The sequence below is a fragment of the Lates calcarifer genome, linkage group LG2 (assembly GCF_001640805.2).
Source record: "Lates calcarifer isolate ASB-BC8 linkage group LG2, TLL_Latcal_v3, whole genome shotgun sequence".
NCBI classification, from domain to species: domain Eukaryota; kingdom Metazoa; phylum Chordata; class Actinopteri; family Centropomidae; genus Lates; species Lates calcarifer.
Genome location: NC_066834.1, coordinates 10,289,452 through 10,309,605, shown reverse-complemented (window position 1 = coordinate 10,309,605; position 20,154 = coordinate 10,289,452). Strand labels below are relative to the sequence as shown.

Below are 20,154 nucleotides of genomic sequence, written 5' to 3'. Positions count from 1 at the left end.
CTGAAAAAAATCAAGTATAATAGATTCATGGTTGAATCATGACAGGAATAGTGAGGGTAGATTCCAGATTGCAGGTGCCAATAAACAGTTAAGCTGGACTAGAAGGAGGGATTGTTGTGTTTTACAGCGTACAGTAGTCTGTGCTATTTAGCTCAAAAAAGTGTATCAATAGTGCCACCACATGGAAAGGCCTGAAAGATTCTAATGGCTTTCTGCAACACAGCTTCTAGTATTAGATTTGAAGTAGAAATGAATAGGAGAGATGAAGTGTGTCTAAGGTGTCTGCATTAAATTTAACAGATTCTGTTTTTCTTTCCCCTTGATAATAGAGAGAACAGACCACCAAAGAAATGTTAGAACATCAGCTTTATATATTAAAGTCAAAATCTTAGCAGCAGGCAATATGAACATAAAGACAGAGAGATGCAGTCATGTTAATAATAATAAATAAGAATAATACTAATAATAATAAGAAGAAGAATCTGACATGGTGAAAGTAACAAGTAACAACATGGCAAATTTACTTTGAATATATTGATAAAATATGTCAAACAGTGGTTTACTGCCAGCAGCTTTTCACTATCTCTTTGAAATTCTCCATCACAGTTCTTAGTGTCTTGACTCTTGTGCACTCTAATCCATCGCCATATATGGTGCCCACTAGTGATGACAGTTACACCAAAATATCACGACCCACAGAGGTTTCTAAGTCAGCACAGTCTTCATCTGTAGACATCTGTTGGTCTCCAAACTGGTTGCAGGGAAGCCAAATAGGTCAAACATGTTGCAGTCACGCCAGAACTTCGTCTGGAGGGGCTCATCTTGTACTCCTCCTCAGGCTCTCCACGGTTTGCAGGAAGGAGCGCTGGGCTTGGTCCTCCTCCAGGGTGGAGCAGTCCTCCTCCTCCTCCTCGATGATGCCGCACTGCACGCAGCGGAGGCGTGGCTCACGCTGTCCGGCTCTGCAGACGCAAGCCGTGGCCAGAGACTGGGGGAACTCCTCCATCACTAAAGGCAGCAGATGGGCAGGGAGCGTGTCCATGCTGGTCGCCATGGTGAACAGTGAGCGGTGGCCCAAATGTGAGGATGACGAGCTGTAGACAATGAAGACTCTGGAGTAGATAGTGGTGGTGGATGTAGGATTTAAAGCCTTTTGTTAAAAATTCTGGTGTATCTGATCAGCTGTCTCCACTGATTTGGGACAGATGATGCAAAAAAAATGACAAAAATCTGTGAAGAATTGTAATACAATACTCAATCAGTGAGAGCTGTTTAATATTCAGTCCTGAGGGCTCTGCTTGATGAGAGATGATTTGAGAGATCCTGTTTTGCTCCTTTTTCCAATATGCTCTTTGCTCTGAAACTCTGTTGTGAAATCACAGAGTGTGTGTGTCTGAGTGAGCCGTGGACTTGAGCACCACTGAGCTCCTCTTTATATACATCTCTACAACCCACTCGTTTCTTCCTTTGGGCATCCCTCCACACACAGAGCTCCTCTCCCCTCCTACATTGTCAGTGATGACACATTTCCGCAGCTTCCATACCGGTGCACCGGAATAATCTCTCAGAAACTGTTGGCATGGGAACTGGATGGTAATGTTTGGGAGGGAAGAGGCAGAACGAGAAAAAAGCAACACATCTGTATGGACTGCGAAAGTGACGAAAAAATTGTAAAATCACCCAAGTAAGTTATATGCCCTGATTGATAGGTTGTAAAGGGATGTAACATCAAATATGGGTATGTAGGGCATCTTTATTACACAGAGGAGTTTGTAGACTGTTGTTGACAGTATGTATTTTGCTGTGATAGTGTGTGACTGAGATGCCATTTGACACAAGAGATTTCCATGTGATATCTGACGCCTAATCCGGTCATATTTGATCTAATTACAGAGCTAAGTAAGAAATTAAAACCAGTACTGTTCTCTTATCAAGACTTATCAGCTAAAATTTGCTACCTTCATGCTCTAAATCCTACAGCCATGTGATTCAAAACACATATGACAAGATGGGTGAAACTGAGCATAAGAAGTCAGAACAGACAGATGACTGGGTGAAGTTATCTGAAAAGCATATTTATTGTAGGCTGGAAGGACAAATGCAACATAGTTTTGTACAGTCAGGACATAAACTGTAATAACACCCAGGTGTTCTGGTTTGCCCTGCTTTCAACCCAACAACACGCTTCACCGGTATTAGGAATATGCCTAATGCCTAATGCCACTGCCCTTGAGAAAAGCACTAGCCTTAGGACTGAAGTTGGTCCCCAGCTGTTGCAACTGTCAGTAAGTAAAATGTTAAGTACAAATTTTCCAGTGGGTTTAATACAGTAAAACGTAAAGCTGATGTCCGAGCCAAGATACATGAAATATGAGACTATTACTGACATACTGTATGAACACACAGCATACATGTAGTTTTCAAAGAAGAAAGTCAAAGACATGTATCAGAGATTTTACATTATTTCATTGGCTTGTATCTGTATGTTTGGTCTGGTTTAACATTTTAGTAAATCCAACAATGCAGGTGAAAAGATCGAGACACACCATCAACTCATTAACAGTTGTAACACCAGTTGTAAGAATTAATTTGAAGATCAATTTAGCACACCTTTTAATATTTTACCGCAGCTTCTCTCTCAGTGCTGGCTATTCATCTACAGAAAATCCTCTTAATGTTATACATTTTTAATGTATGAAATGTAATTCGGTTACATCTTACATGCAGTCCCCTCGCCACCACATCAATGCCGCCAGGAAAATATTAAGATGACCAAAGAAAACAGATCTTTAACGATTTTTTGTTGGTACTGTGTGCTTTGAAACTCAAGATATGAAATAGAAAAAAAATATGAAAATTGATAAAACATTGTTTAAGTGCTTTAGAAAGTGTTTAGGGTAAGTAAGTGCCACCCTCCAGTGTTCTACTTAACAGCTTTAAGCTAGTTCACATATTCACAGGAGGCTCAAACATACACACAAACATACAGAGGCTTCCAACCTTCTGACATATCCAATTGTTGTATTTCGATCATGTTTTTCAGATGGCTGATTAAAGTTGGTTTTATTTCCATGTTAGTGTTTTGTTGATTAAAGCTAATCACTCAATAAGAGCACTGCTTTGTTCAATATTTTTCCACACGGTTGTTTGGATTGAGTATATTTAACGGCAACTGTGGCCTGGTACTGCTTCACATCATCTATGACTAGGAGTATCAGAGAGAGGGAGACTGAGATGTTGCTCAGAAACTGTCATACTTTCTCTTCTTGGTCCGTGATGATAATGGTGGTAGTCAGACGACTCGTTAACACTTGGTCCCCTCTGTCTGTTACTGCTGCTCCCAGCCGCTGCCAACCTATCTATCCTTGCTTCTGTTTCTTGAGGTAACGAGCGCGCTGGGACAACCCCATCCCCATCATGTAGCTGTTGAGGATCTTGGCAGGGAGCAAAGCTGTAGTCACCCAGCCCTACAGAGGGAAATTACATGGTCAGCTGGTGGCATTTACAAATAACAGATGAGCATTCATTATTAATTTCCAACCCACAGGAGCAACAACTGTGGCAAGCACGTTTGTGCAAAGGAACATTTCAGGCAATTGTTCTGTTTTAATGTCAATGCTTTTCTCAAATGATGCCTTGGTTACACCCACTGTGGTGCGAGTCTCTACAGGAGCTGAACATTTTGCATATTGATCATAAAACTGAAAATTTACATTTCAGCATTTTTTTTTTACCTTTTCTTGCTGATGTTATCAAAAGCTACAAAGATACTACTACTACTGTAGTTGTTAGTTGTAAAATACGGTAAACTTACCTCCCTGAACAATTATAGTTAATTTGCATCTATTTTCTATATATTGCACATTAGTAGGCAGTTCAACTTATAGCAATAGAACCTTTTCTGCTTTAACAGTAATGCCAGTTTATTCAGCTTTTACTCAGAATAAAACAGTTGAAACAGTTGATTTTGTTCTAAGGAAACCCCCACTGTTTTTAATCCTCTTTTTAAGTAAGGAGCAGTTTTATGAAGCACCATAAATGGCTCTGCCATTAGCTTATTATAACCATATTCAGTTCATTGCCAATAGATTCTCTCTTAATTGTATCATGCTAATTTACTTCAAAGCTGAAATTTGTCATCTTTCAAAGTAGATATATCATTAAAACCAAGGTGAATATAATAACGGATCATGAATTTGAATTATTGTTGAGTGTGCTGAAAAGACTTAAAAAAAGAGCACAGTTACTGTTGTTACAAAGTCTGCTACTGAGAAATGCTGGTCGAGGTTTGTTGTTTGTCATACACATCCAGTTTAAAATGACAACAAAGCTGCTCAACTTCATCATCTCACACAACCTTTTTCAACCTGGCTGGTCAATGATATTGATCAGCCAGTTACAGGCGTCCATTTAGTTTTATTATTTTAGGTCTTTTACCATGACATCATAACTGTGCAACCAAAATATATATCCACAAATTAATTGCAGCAAAGATGCCAGAACATGTATGGGTGTTTCTGAACATACAGAGGGTTGCAGATTGCAGCTTTATCACAGTCTAAATTAGATACTGGTGAACTGTGGATTATTGCTGGAAAATGGACAGAAATGTGCTGCACAGTTGAGGGGATTATCAGATAATCACCACAGACACTACTCGTCTGCAGCTTGTGCTTTTGTGAAAAACGGGGCTGATGACAGAAAAGATCTGTGCTGAGTTTACATTATCTGCACTGAGCTGAACAGGATCAACAGAGGCTTTGTTATGCTGAATATGATTTATTGACTACATGTATATTGTAACAGATGGTGTTGTTACTGATATATATATCAATAAACATGATCATTGATATTCAGGTCCTGTAGTTCAACAGTATCCAACACAACATGGAGGGACTGGGAGGAGAAAATGGCTGTTTGCTCTCTGTGACCTCTGCTAAAATGAAGACACCTCCTGGAAAATCAGAATTTGATTTTGTGCCCCGTCTCATTTCTGATGCTCGTGTCTCTACAGAGTAATTACAGCGTTTGGATGCAGACAATACTGCAGGTAGTGAAGCATCCCACTCCATTATTTCAGAGTATGTTTACCTTTTGACAGATGCTTTAACAACTTGTTGACACAACATTAATTCAGTGAATGGAGATGAGCTGGTAGGAGGCACTTTTGTACAAAGTGAAACTGCAGCCTGATGAGGTTTCGCTGCTGTTGCCATGACAGACCTCGACTACCTTTTACAGGAGTCTCACTTGTTCCGGTGAGTGTTAGGCTGCACCACAACTGTTACTGCTACAGAGATACCAGTTGTGTTTGAATAGTATCATTCCCAGATGCTCCAGCTGAGCTCTCCTTCCTAATACTGTCATTCAGATTGCCAAATAGTCAAGGTACATTTCTATTGCTCAGGCTGATTATATAATGGACTATAAAATGCGGAGGAACAATTGGCCTGCAGAGTGATTTAAGCTCCAACTGACTGAGCCACTGTCAGCAGATCTTGAGTCATTCTCAGTGGTCAGTTGAGTGTACAAATAACAAAACAGTAAAGGTCTTCAGTTGGCGTTTAATGCCAGCCTCCATAACATGCAAACTTTGTTTAGAATAAATAAAAGCCCGGTAGAGTTACAGTGAAGTTTTTTATAGTATAAAGGAACTGTATGTATTTCACCTGGTTATACAGAAACACTGTTTGACTTTCGATGTACAAAATAGATTGTATTTAGCAATCACTCAAGAGGCACTTAAAGCAACATTATGTAACTATTTTATCTTAAAGTAACAGCGTCAAAATCATTTTAAGGTTGCACTGACTTCTAACAGGAAGAGCAGTGCCTCTCTGATTCCCACTCCATACATTGAACACCTGTTCTTGCCCTATGTAACTTGGGTTGTAACTTCTCCTGTGAGAAGTGCATAAGGCTTTATGGTACATCACACACCACTGCAGTGTGTGAAGATGGTGTGGATCATAACACTGGCGGAACATTTGAGTAACTCACTAACTGCCGGTTGCTGTGGCTTGAGTTGTCATTCCTTCCATCCTTCCCTGTTGCTAGACACTCAGTTTAAAGCTAGCTCTTAGCATCTACACTTAAGCACACAACTGCTGTGGGTTCAGATGTTATCAGTCAGATCAGATATTTCTTGTGATAATCAAAATGAAGCAAACTTACAATAACAGCATGGGGCAGGTAACCATTGGTCTGGGTCTGTAGCCCCACGGTGTTGAGCTCGGCTGCAACGTAGCGCTCTGGACTGGGCTTGTCCAGCGTGGCCCGACGGATTTTACTCAGCTTGGTTGCAACAAAAAATGGCAGAACACTCTGGAAAAAAAACAGAAGAGAAAAAAGACAATGGTTGCACAAATGTGTCTACTGTCACAGCTAGATTAAGTATCAACACAGTGTTGAGATGATCGCTTATTTTTCTTAACCCTACCAAAGATTTGTCCTTCAAATTACATGTCTGACTATAGTTATGAACCACCACACTTTATTAAAACCATATGCGGTTGTAGCAGTGGAACTAAAGCTGGTTCAGGCTTTACCTGGATGATGATGCCTTTGCTCTTGTATTCAGCTTGCAGTCCTCGTGAAAAGTAGTCCACAAATGCCTACACAAGATAAAGACAGGTAATTAAGGCCAAATCTACAAACAACAAACACCAAAAAGCCTTGGGATTTCAATTCTCTAAATAATAAGAGCATATACAATACAAAAACTGCTGTGCAAAAACAAGCAAAGAGGAAATATATTCAATGAACTGTGATGATCATGAAATTGAGCATTAATCTACAGATTCACCCTGGATGTATTTCAGATGCACTTTTAAACTCGCACTGCAGAAACTTGGATTTAGGAGATAAACATGACCCAGTATTAAGACACGAGCAAATTAATCAGCGGAAACTGAACAGCAGGCTGCTTTTAAGCTAACAAACACACATGAGACGGTTATAAAACATTATGATGCCACATGCTCCTATAAACATTTTTAATTGGTACACTACCTCGGGACCTGAGTTAGTCACCGACTTATTTATATTCAACAATTAAAACAGCAAATAAGAAAAAAGACGATCCCTCACTTTATCCCTACATCTAAATAAATGTTGAACTAACATCTGTCATCATCAGTAGTTAAGTTTTGCCTCAGTGAATGCTGGTGGATTACACAGAATAATTCATAGCAGGAGAACAAAGATGGATTTCTCCTCACGGACAACAGTATATGGTGAGTTGTAAACTGTTTATGATGCTGGGATGCGTCTGTAGATAACACTTCAGTTAACACTTGAAGAAAAGGTCGTAAACCATGTACTGCAATTACCTTGGAGGCAGAGTAGATGGTGAGGAGAGGAACAGGGTACATCCCACTGGCAGACGAGATGTTGAGGATGGCTCCCTTCTTCCTGGAAACACAGAAATATAAACAAATGCTCTTTTACACTGAGAAGAAACACAAAGTATGAAAGAAGAGGGAAACAAGCAACAAACACTTCACCCTGAAATCAATCCCTAGATGAGAAAAGAACATGGTACTATGTGTGCTTGCAAGCTGAGCTGAAACTGCTCTTGTTGTACATCAAAGGAGAGCTGGTAGATCAAACATACAGTAACATCAAAACCTAAATATTTACAATCTGATGATATTTTTGCTCCTGCCCGTGGTGCTTTCATATATTATTCCATTTAAACTACAGTGGATGATTTCTTGAGAAATAAATCATATTCTATGCGTATATGATTGTCAAGTAACTGAAGGCTTAATGAAACTTAATTTCCCTTGGCTACACCAGTCTAAAATTATCAGACAGTTGAATCAAGTGGGGGCGGCACATGGTGTAGTAGTAGTGCACTGTCAAGAAGGTTCTGGGTTTGAAACCTGGTTCGCCCGGGGCTTTTCTGTGTGGAGGTGCAAGTTCTCACTGTTCCATCCAGATACTCCAACTTCCTCCCACAATCCAAAGACATACAAGTTAGGTTAAATGATTACTCTAAATCGCCCATAGGTGTGAATGCAAGTATGAGTGGTTGTCTATATATGTTGGCTCTGCAATACTGAGGATCCATCAAGGGTGTACCCTGCCTCTCGCCCAGCGTCAGTTGGAATAGGCTCCAGCCCAATGCAGCCGACAATGGGTGGATGCATGAACTGGCTGTAATAGCTTCAATCTATCACATGACAATTACCAAAATTACAGATGGCACAGTATGTTTTATTTCCCAAAAAGGAATAATCCTGTAAATTCAAACCTTCCACTGGAGCTACTGCAAAAATTAACAATTTGGAACCTAGTTTTTCATGCACACATATTCCAGTGTTGAACAATACATGGTTGGTACCGTGTACGTATGCCTCCCTCAGCTTTTAAGTGTAGTGCTTTTAGTAATAGTAGTAAAAGTAAAGAATTTCTGCAGCAAATCGAGTTTAAAGGATGTGTATATTCAATATTAATGCTTCGTTACTTTTTATTTCATGTATTTAAAACTTAAAGGATAGCTGTTTCCAGTCTTTGTGCTAAGCTAAGCTAAAGGGCTGCTGACTGTATCTTCATATTCATCAATGCCACAGTGGCAAAAAACATTAAAATTAACTGAGAGTCATTTATTTGGATAACACAACTCCATATGAAGTTGATTCAAACAATATTACCTCTTCATCATCCAGTACTTACCTCTCCACCATTTGAGGCAAAACGATTCGTGTCATCTGGAAAAACAATGGAAAGAGAGAACCAGAGGGTGAAAGATGTGAGAAACAGTTCAAGAAGCATTACACAGACAAAAGAGTCTATTAATGTGTGTGGGTTGTCGACAAGTGTGTGGAGGACTGCATCCACATTTGTAAATGTGTGTCTGTGTGTGTGTGTGTGTGTGTGTGGGTTGTGTGTGAAGAGGTGGTCAGGGAAGGAAGACAAAGAGAGAAAGGAAATGATAATGATAGCAAAGGGAGCAGTTTAAAGAAATATTGAATGACATAAATTAAGTGTTAAGAGAGTGGGTGGACTTTAGCTGTTGCTCTGGGAGCTGCTGAACATGGAGAAGAGAGAGAGAAGTGACTTACTACGCATTATGTCACTGTGTTGTGTGTGTATGTGTGTGTGGGCTTGTTTTACTATATTTGTGGGGTCTGAAAACCGGAAGCCCGCTACACTTGTGGGATCAGATAGCTTCCCCCAATTTTAAATGGCTGTTTGAAGATGAAGACTTGGTTTTAGGGTTAGGGTTAGAGTTCAGTTTATGTTAGGGTATTCAGTTGTAATGGTTAAGGTTAGGATAAGGAGCTAGGGGATGCATTATGGCGTTGTATGTATGAGTGCATGTTTTACTGGTCTACGGGAATAACTGACAGTGGATTTAAAACTTGGACATACAATGCTCAAAGGCAACACAGGGCACACAGTCACAGTGAGACATAAAATATTTGAAAGTCTATGCTGTGCAGACAGGAACTGATCCTCTGCTGCCAGGGGGTCTCCAGGTTGACTATACATTTTCACAGCCCTTATACTTGCTCATGTTTTTCATTCTTTGGAACTTCTCTGTTTCTGTCCACATAGACACAAGACTTTGATCACTACATAAGTTCCTCTACTGAATATCAAACTGAATTAGAAATACTTTTGTTTTTCTGTGTCAAAAAGCATCACAACATCAATCTTTTAAAATAATAACACTCACCTGGCACACTGATGTTATGTTAATGTTGACCATTGTATCGATGAACTGAAAACAGAAGAACAGGAGTATTACTACAATCTGGGCAGTGTGTTTAGTACATTTACTTATAATAATGATAATGATAATAAACTTCATTTATATAGCATGTTTTCTTTACATTATGCTTTACAAAAGAAATAAAACCAGATAAGGCAAATAAAATGAGAATAAGTCCAAAGAACATGAGCACAGAGTAAAAACAATAAAATGAATAAGATCCAATAAATAGGAATAAAACAAAATGGGAAAAAAAAACGATATTAAACATTCCAAAAGCTTTCACAAAGAGAAAAGTTTTAAAAATAGATTTAAAAGAAGCTAAAGACTTAGTGTGTCTGACTTCAGTCGGTAGAGTTCCACAGTGTGGGGGCTCTAATAGTGAGGTCACGTTTTGTCAGTAACTGTGACCTGCAGTGCTCCATCCACAGATCTAAGTTGCTGAGAAGGTACATACTGGGTCAGTAAATCAGAAAGGTATGTAAGAGCAAGGCCATTAAAGGCCTTAAAAGAGAGCAATAAAATCAATTTGAAATCTAAGCCAGTGTAGGAAGGAAAGCACAGCAGTGATGTGATGGTGCCTCTTTGTTGCAGTAATGAGTCAAGCAGCAGCATTTTGTCTTGACATCATTGTTCAGAAATGTCAACTATTTAATCCATTCAAGCATCCACTGCAGGTATTATAGGTGTTATCTAGTGATTTGTTAAAGCAATGGATGGCAGAATTTATTTGCTGAAATGCTAAAGGCTGTTGACCATAAAGCAATACAAACTCACTTCTGAAAAAGGAAACAGCATATGCATTGCTTTACAAATTAAACAACTAAGCAATAACACTCGCCACTGCTCAGTTAAATACACTCAGAAGTTCTGCGTATGGTGGCTAATGTTAGCTAATATTGCTAAAATTTAGGTTTAGGTCACTTTGTCTGAAGCTCATTTCTATCTGCACATGATGGCCCTTTTGTCTGCACTAATGAGGCAGAAAACTGATCTGAGGTAAGGTGTGTATGAAAGACAAAATGACTTAAGCTATATGCTCTTACTACCACCTCAAGTCTTTGCAGTCTTATGAAATGATTTACAAAACTTTTATTCTTTATATGCCTGTGTGGTAAATAGAATATAATAAGCATTTAACTTACAGTGTTGAGATTGGGGACATTGAGGAAGAATTCAGGGTAAGAGTAGGATATCCCAACATTGTTCACTGTCAACAAGAGAAAAAGAACAGCACTGTGACATTCAAAATGCAAGATAATGTGACAGATTGATGAATGAGGAGAAGATTAAATGTCTGAAAATGTGGAATTCAGAGTGTTATTCCTCTTTCCAGTCTAAGGAGGGCAGCAAAGGGCTGAAGAAGCTAGGATAAATTAACCTTTATGATTACATGAAAAGCTTACATTTATCACAGAGTACTATACAGCATTCCTGATGTCTGTAGGCCTTGGTTTAAATTGAATTTGCAATTTCATGTGACCAACCTAATTAAATTCTATGAGGTGGCCCAAGCACCTGCTCCAGTCTTACCCAGTACTCCAATCTCCAGCCCTTCGAGTCCATCTTCAATCTTGGAGTAGATATCCACAGCACTGAAGTCTACTGCGATCGTTTTGGTCTCCACACCACATTTGCTTGCTGAAGATACAAATATGCACAAACAATTTAATTTAGTATATGAGAAACAATGAAAGATACAAGTACTCATTTGTGTAAAGCATTTATGAATGGCCACATTGCTAACAAACAGTCACTTGTAAAAGGGAAGAGAAGAGCAGGAAAAAATGATTAAACCCTGGAATAATCCTTCATCATCAATGAGAATATCCCTCCCTTAAGAGAACACTTTCATTTAATTGGACAGATTCACTTTCAGCTCCAGCAGCAGGCTTTACTGCCTCATAACCGAAAGGCATAAGGGTCCTGCTGAATCTCCATTCACTAAAGGATCACTCGCGCAAAACATGCAATTCTATGCAATATCATTTAGTTGTTAGTCCTTTAGCCCTACTGGACCGTCACACACAGTGCAATATGGATGCAACGTCTCAGGTTCAGGATAAGTGAGGCTGTATAGCTACTTGGATCATTAAGAACTCCAGTCAAGCAGCTGTTATACTTAACATGTGAACTATATTTGTTTTGTGTCTTTGGACTACGGGTACTGTTGATTTCCTTTGAGTGTAAAATGTGGGATTCATTCGACTGATGGATTAAACACAGCTGGATACTGTGTTTCAAGGTGATTTGTATGAAACTCAAAAATCTTCACTTTCCATTCATTTTCCACGAATGTGGCAACATTTTTGTCAGCATTTGCACTGATTATTTGAAACAATGAATAAATAAATGAAATAAGCACGCATTCGACTCACCGATCGCCTTGGAAACGTCATCCAGCTTCTCCTGAGATCGGCTGATCAGCACGATTGCAAAGCCTCTGCGGGCAAGCTAAAAACACACAAAAAAAAAATGTCAACAAAAGACGATGCCTGTACTTAAACACCTATTGCACAGCACAGCAACATAGGTCATTAACTTGGCCTGTAGAGATTTTGTAGATTACAGAGTGAGAATGGCATTAAATAAAGTGTGACTTTGGCCCACTGCAGTAGGTCAAGTCAGAAAATTTCCAGAGAATCTTACCTCCTCTGCATAGGCCTTCCCAATCCCATCTGTGGCCCCTGTCACAACTAAAAGGTAAGAAAAGACAGAAAGCATGATTAAAGTTTGTGATATTCAGAATCAAATTTGAAAACAGAAAAAATGTAATAAGGTAAAGTACTTTTGCTTATTCACTGGTAAATTCGAGTACAAGTACAATGTATAGATAGTACTTCTGTGATCATAAAACTGGGGCTCATTTGGCTGGCCCATTAAAACAAAAAAAATTATGTTGCCCTCATATATTCTTATACTTCTACATTCAGTCACAGCTAACTATCAGCATAAATCCTTACTACATGATGAAAAATTCATAAGGATATAAATTAGATGGAAAAAAACCCACAGACAATTATGAATGTAACATTGTTAATATGTATGGGCTACACCCTTAACCTTTGACACTGACAACAAACAGAGAGTCAATATACTGGATAAATATACACAGACACCCTCACACACTGAGTGTTTGAGAATCACTGATCTAATCTATACTAATCACTAATCTGCTCCATGCCTTTCTTTGAAGGTTTCCCACTAAATACTGGGACTTGACTGCAGGGATTTGCTCCCATTCATAAAGAGGCCTTGACCAAAATCAGACAAAAGTATGTGGACATGAGTGTCTACCTGGACATTTGCAGCATGATATAGAAGAAGGATTAGTTTTAAAAAAAAAAAGCTTAGCTAGCTGTGTGCTAGCTCAGTGTCAGACCACACCTTAACAATCAGAGCTCACTGTAGTCTGAAATGTGTTCTGTTGGCATGAGCTGCTTTGAAAGAAAGAGAAGAATATTTAAAAATTTGAGGCCAGGGATGTTTTCCCTTTCCTGCTGTAGACTCATATATAGATTTTTTTTTCTTTATCTTCGTTGGTGCAAAATCAAGATGAAGACAGAACATTGAGGGAAAGAAATTTCTCAACACTGCAGAAAGAGTGTAGAAAAACAAAGCAGTGCTAATTACCATGGAGGAACAGACAAACAACGCCACCTACAGGAGCATTATCATGATCATATAGATGTCCGAGCAGAGTTGAGGACAATTGACAAGTGATCCCTGGGAAGTGCAGTGCAAAGACACCAGTGATGGCCAGGCATGAAAAGCTTTCAAAAAATAAAAAATAAATTGATTTCCCAGAGTAAAGGGCTGAAAGCCAGCGTTAGACAGATGTACTGCAGGATGAGGTACAAGGAGAGCAGCTGAGGTGAAGAAGGAGGACAAAGAGAGAGAGAGAGAAAGAGGGAAGGAGGGAGGGAGAGGGAAAGTGAGGTCCTCTCTGTCATCGGTGGCAGTCGAGCGAACGGATGCCCTGGAACTGCCTGGCACAAAAAGCAGCAGCAGCAGGCGCCTATTTTTAGCAATTCCCATCTTTCAGAAGCAACTATTCATCACACCTCTGGCTAAATATAACAAAAAGTGGATGGGGAATAGGATGGAGAGTCAGAGCTTTACAATGTGTCCCAGTGTAACCTGTACGGCCTGTCTTAAAGAGCAATACTCATCTTGTTCTTGTGTTAACTTACATACTGTTTCTCCTCTTATATCTTTAGGTGTCAGTTTTGTTATTGCTACTCTGTTCTTCTTTCATGTTATTTTGTTTTTTGTTTTGGCATTGTGGTTTAGACCTACTTGTGAGAGTAAAGTGCACTTAACATGGTAATATTGGTGGGTTAGTTAGGTCAAACCACATCAGTTTAGCTGGGTGCACTGAACAGTGCAGCCTCTAGGGTCTACCAGCAGGGCCTTGGACTCTTAGGTTCATTAAATACTATATGCAAGACATACAGACATAAGTGCAACCTCCATTCAAAACAAACCCGAGTACCTGAGTTAAGTTAAGATTAGAGCACTATTGACATTGATGATCTTAGTTACTAGAGCTCTGCTGCCAGTCACATCATGGCCGACACCTGATCTGCACAATAAATTCAGTCCAAGCACTGATACAGATCTGGCATATCACCTTATGCCAGTGAACATTACATCACTTAAGCATTGCTGCACTGTTCACACTATACAACTTGGAATCCTGTAATCAGGAATTTTGAAATGATTGCATTTGCACACTATATGACTCATCAGCGACAAGGGGTCACAAATTACAAGGTCATTCACCAAGACAAATCCTAATTGGATCTTTAGCATTTTTGAACAGTTAGCAAGTAGTGATTCAGCACTGATGTGCCACTGATCTGGGGCTTTTCTCCACGATCTCCACAAACTGTCAACTGGAAAATCAGGGCTGAAATCATGTAGTGTGAGCTTAGCATTAGCACATCCCTAGTTTAAGTTTTCACTACATATTTTATATTTGATGATGACAACTATTTTACAGACATGGTATATATCCTGTTTAATATTGTTGATAAATGGGAGTTTTTTTTATCATAACAAAACTTAGCCATATTGCTAAGCACTACACACCTTGTTGGTGTTGTTTTTATGACAAGTGGTTTGTGCTGTTGCTGCAATGTCCGATACAAATATCCCTGCAGGGATGAAGTTTATTTTAAGCAATTATTTTGTTATTTTGACAATACCATTCATTCCTCTTCTTACTCATCTGTCTCTCTACCCTTTGCTGTACCCATCTCCCCCTTATGTGATCTTCCTGCGTACAGATGATGCTGAGGTGCCAAGCATCCTCCAGGGCCGCAGCAGAGCCAAACAGAAGGGAGTGGGGAGGGAAGAGAGGAGAGAAAATGACAAACACGAACATGGGGGATCCTGGGGGCAACTAAAAATAGCACTGAGAAGAGGAGGGGAGAGTGAGTGAGAGTCTGCAGGCACAATGATGAGGGGAACATAGGCTGGGTTATTTTTAGTTGTTTTAAGAATGAACTGTTTTGCAGTCAGAACAGGGAAAAAAAAGCTGTGCATGTTACCTTCACTCAAATAAAGCACAGTCTATTTTAGGAACTGCTGTCTTCTGCAAATGTAGGTTAGACTGGCTAGATGCTCTGATGATAGTGTTAACGCATGCCACCATGGATTTGATAGCCCACAATGAAATAAACATAAACTGTATGTATTTTCTTAAATCTCAGACTTAGATTATCAGAGATGCCCCTTTATAAACAAACAGAATTATGAGAACCCTTGTCTACCAAACAGTGCTGCTTTAGTAACTGGTAAGCACTGAACAATGCAGGAGAGAACTGAAGAGGCGACTCAGCAGACAGTCTAGACAAATATACACCAACATCCTGCCCTACTTCTAGACTCACTTTCTCTTCTCTTGGGGAATAACAGTTTGTGTACTTGTAACAAACAATTCCATACAAAAATTATTGGTAGAGGACATGTAAGTACACTGTACCAATAGTTGCAAACTACACTATGTGCAGAGTGAACACAAATGAGATGACAACGCTACGAGGCGCCAAAATAACATGGATCCATACTGTAGATTCTTCTTTTCCAATACATGAACTCAATAAACTGTAATTTAATGTGTTGCATTTGTCAAATGCTCATCTTTAGTTTCTACTGCTCTCATCACACTCTGTGAAAACGTTTCTAGAATCCAGTTTTCAGCCTTCAGGAGGTGACCTAAAGAAGCCCTCAGTGATTGATTAAGCAAAATTGGTCAACCAATTAATCAATTGGTTGACCAAATGGCAACTATTTTGATAATCAATTAATCACTCTTTGAACAAAAATGCCAAATAATTATCTGGTACAATCTTTGCAAATGTGAAAATATGCTTCTTTTCCCCTCTGTTTTATTCCATAGCAAATATCTTGGGAGATTTGGACAACTGTTCAGACAAAACAAGATATTCAAAGATGTCACTTTGAACTCAGGGAAATCATACTGGGAATATTTCATTATTTTGTGTAATTTTATACAGCAAAATGACTGACTGCAGACTAATCAAAGATTAAAATAATCAATAGTTATAGCTGTAGGCAGCCATTTTTAAGCTAAAAAATTCAACAAGTCAAACTTTTGTTTGACTGTTTTTCTTTATTTTTCAAGACCATAACTTTTTTTTTTTTTTTAGATACATACAGCATATTTTCTTATTAACTTGATTTATTATAAACCAGCTGCATTACTATCACAATAAGCCAGCTATATTATTAATAATTGAGCTATTGTCTCAGATAGCAAGATGTCATTTAATTAGGATACTACTACAATGGCTCTCTGTAATACTACCACAGCGCCTCTCTCTCTCTCTGTCTCTTTCTCTCTCCTTCCAACACACACACAGACACACACACAAGTGAGATGTGGGCGCCAGTGAACCAGAATCCCAAGGATCCTGAGTCTCATGTGAAACTCATTTGTGAATGGCTCTACTCCTGTTACATAATCAGGCCGTCCTCTCAATCAAGTCCACTTCAGTGAGACAAAGTTTGTGAATGAAAGTAGCAGCCAAGGCTAACGGGCTCCTCTGGCTCATTGCATATTCTGAATCATTTTGCATGTGTAATCCAAAAAAAAAAAAAAAAAAAAAAAAAAAACGCCTGATGCCTTTCCATTTTTAGCTGCACACAAGAAGAGATCAAAGGCAACTTCAGCTCGCATCCTCAAAACATTTGGGCTTCTCTAGCAAACCGATGTGACTGTGACTGCACAGGCTGAACAAAACCACTCAGAATTTATTATTAAATTAAAATCCTCTCATTTCAGTGGTGAATCTAGACTCTGATAAAAACAATAACATAGTTAGGAACCAAGTGTTCAAGTAAAACACTATTCCTATTTTCTTCTAGACTATAGTATGATAGGTTTTGAGCTCTTTCTGTGTTATGATGTGAACCTTGAACGCCAGATGACATTAAATCAATCCCAGCGGTCTGTTTAAACTTCAAGGTTGAGTCAGTGAGCAGGATGGACAGATGGACAGTATTCAGTCTGATTTGATAATCCTCTCGAGCCATAATCCGCTGACAAGATCTACCATTAGTTTACACCCAGTGACAAAGTGCTGATCATTCACTGCCCATTCTTTACTTTTTGTCAGAAGTACCACAGAGTAACACTGTAGTCTGCTGTTGTCTGGGACAAAGGGTGTAACAAGCAGTATGAGAAGACCAGAGGCTTTGCAATCGCCAGTTTGAACTATGAAACAGTCCTTATTATGCAAGACAGTGGTGACATAGTGAAACAGCACAGTACTGTACAGGTTGTTGATGATGTGTTCAAAGAATTAAAAATGCTTTGTCAAAGAAATTATGTCTGACTGTAAAATAAAATCATACTGCAATAGTGTCATGCAATTAAACTTAGTCATATCATCACATAATACAAAACTATTCACTAAAGTCCTAAAAAGTCAGTTTGCTGAAATAAAATAATTAAATTCAACCTTATGAGTCTCAACAGAAAAAATGAAGAAAATCTATGGGGCTGTATTAGTAGGATTAATAGTAGTATTTATAGGTAGAGGTACGGACATAATTTTTGCAGTGAGTATTTCCTAATCTTAGTCCCTCATGCAGGTTGATCAAATGCCTGCAGACCTTCATTGCTCAATGGCCTGTTATCTCTGGCTGATAAAATATATCTCTGGCTGATATACACACACACACACACACACACATATATATATATATAAAATCAGAAGGACAAATCGTGAAATGTGATTACAATGTAAAAACAATACCAGTAATGAAGTTAGAGGACAGGGCTGAAACTAATGATCATTTGCATTATTAATTAATCTACTGATTATTCTCTTGATTAATCAACAGTCAACAGTCACATCTATGAAAAGTCAGAACTTAGTGTGAAACAACAACAAACAAGAAACAAATCCTCATATTTGCTGCAACCAGCAATATTTGGAATTGTTGTGTGAACAATGACTGAAATGATTAGTAATTAGTTACCAAAATAGTTGTTGATTAATATTCTGCAGACTGAGTAATGAATGCAGCACTACTAGAAGACACTGAATAGAAACAGTAAAATGTGTTTAGACTGGATGCTGAACATTCTTGGGAGTTTTGAGAAACTATGTGTCATTTTTCTTAAATTTTGGTAGCTTGGATTCATGTCTAGGGTTCAGGTTCAGGTAGATGCTCATCTGCACAGGAACCACCCTGAATCACTACCACAATCTGATAAAGGACACTTTTAAAAATGAGATTTTAGGGTGTATTTCATAGCAGTATCACAAGGTAATAAATTACTTCCTAATGCTTTATAGATCATTTTTTACAAGAACAACTTTTGGGTTCTGGAAAAGATCTTTATTAATGATTTGTTAACATCTAGAGGCACAAATATCACATCCTTTGTTAATGGCTTACTAACTTTCTAGCAGCAGACTTCAGGGTGACTTTCAAATGAGAGTGTAGAAGTTAGTGTCATGAAGAAAGAGGTTTTTCCACAACCTAGCAACCCAAAACCTGTCGTTATTGATGACTTATGACTGATCTGAAAACAATCAGTACGAACTAGTAATTAACTATTATTATTAATAAATACATTTGTTAAAGCTTATAATACTCTATAAGTGGTGCTTTATGAGAAAGTAGTGTCCAGAAGTCAATAACATTCCCGTATCAGTAGTAACATCCTCTGTTTAGTTTGCATACCATTCTTAAACGGTTTAAACAAAAATGCCATAAACTATCTTAACGTATCCCCCCGCAGTTTCTCACCTGCCCATTTCCCCAGTTTGGTGGGTGACACGAGCCGCCCGTTGCCCAGCACCCACACCTTGATCCCGGACAGCAGCCGGTACACGGAGCACACAGACAGCCAGGCCGCGGTCAGAGCACCGAGCCAGAACAGCGGCGTCTCCACGGCCCGGAACACGGCTTCTCCGCTGGACGACATCCCTGCACCACACAAACACACACACACACACACACCTGTGTCTGTTAACTAACTATACTAACGCAATCTTTAGTTTGAACGTGCAAAGAAGTGCTCAAAGTGCAAGATGCGTGGATCGGAGAGGATTCAGGATATCCGCATCAGAGCTTGGCTGCCTGTGATTGGACCATTTTCTTCTTCGGTTTCCTGCTGTCGATGGCAAACTGTAATAAATCAGAGCATTACTACCACCTACTGTTATACCACAGTCACACTCCTGCCTGTCATCAGTCCGTATTTAAAATAGAATTAAATAAAATGTAGAAGCTATGGCATTTCATGGGCTGTTATGCAGTTTTACACTTAATGTTTTTTTCTTACCACTTCTCTCTTCAAGCTCCTTATATAATATTCTCTGTTTTACCTGTGATTGATGTCTTACATATTTGACTCCTTATCCCACAGTCTCTGCAGCTTTATTAAGTCAATCCTCGTTCAGTCTCTCATTTCTTTAATCTCTCTGCTTTGCCCTGACCAGTTAACATATCTGGAATATGTATTTTCACAATTAAGGCTTAAACTACCATTTTTCTCCCTGTTCAACAGTCCACTCTGTATCATCCCAGAAGAGTAGAATTCAACACTCTTGTAATGTCTTAATTTTTGTAATTGTTACACACACCTTTTCTCAAGTGTCCAACAATTTCACTTTGATTTTATATCGCTCTTTTACCCAGAGGTTGTGGCTGTTTATGTACTCTATGAATTTCTGTAGTGGGTGTTTCTTTGTATCATTTATATCAGTATTTTATATTTGTTTTTGACAGACTCAGAGTATTCATCATTGCATCATAAAACTGTATCATTACTCATACTGTTCACTACCTCTTTTACAGTATGTTTGTCTGTCACATGCATTTTGATTTGTGTATATTCAGTCGTCATTGCCAAAGCTGCAGGTTGTGTTTATAACCTACTAGAGAAA

The 20,154-nt window shown here is 38.8% G+C and overlaps 1 protein-coding gene across 1 annotated transcript; it reads right to left on the bottom strand.

Moving 5' to 3' along the window:
- Positions 1 to 2,054: 2,054 nt before the first annotated feature.
- Positions 2,055 to 19,351, bottom strand: hsd17b12b (hydroxysteroid (17-beta) dehydrogenase 12b). Its single transcript, XM_018683360.1, has 11 exons — positions 19,013 to 19,351; positions 12,371 to 12,417; positions 12,100 to 12,175; positions 11,255 to 11,362; positions 10,867 to 10,931; positions 9,686 to 9,730; positions 8,680 to 8,714; positions 7,332 to 7,413; positions 6,549 to 6,614; positions 6,175 to 6,324; positions 2,055 to 3,467 (listed from the first exon to the last, which is right to left on the bottom strand). Exons 1-11 carry the CDS (start codon positions 19,188 to 19,190, stop codon positions 3,360 to 3,362), a joined length of 960 nt encoding a protein of 319 aa, XP_018538876.1. The 5' UTR covers positions 19,191 to 19,351; the 3' UTR covers positions 2,055 to 3,359.
- Between the last annotated feature and the right edge of the window lie 803 nt (positions 19,352 to 20,154).

Coding starts and splice junctions, on each gene's coding strand:
- hsd17b12b (XM_018683360.1), bottom strand. CDS start 19,190: ATGTCGTCCAGCGGAGAAGCCGTGTTCCGGGCCGTGGAGACGCCGCTG. Junction 10,932..11,254: donor GCTGGAGATTGGAGTACTGG/GTAAGACTGGAG, acceptor TCTTGTTGACAG/TGAACAATGTTGGGATATCC. Junction 8,715..9,685: donor ACATAACATCAGTGTGCCAG/GTGAGTGTTATT, acceptor TTGTTTTTCCAG/ATGACACGAATCGTTTTGCC.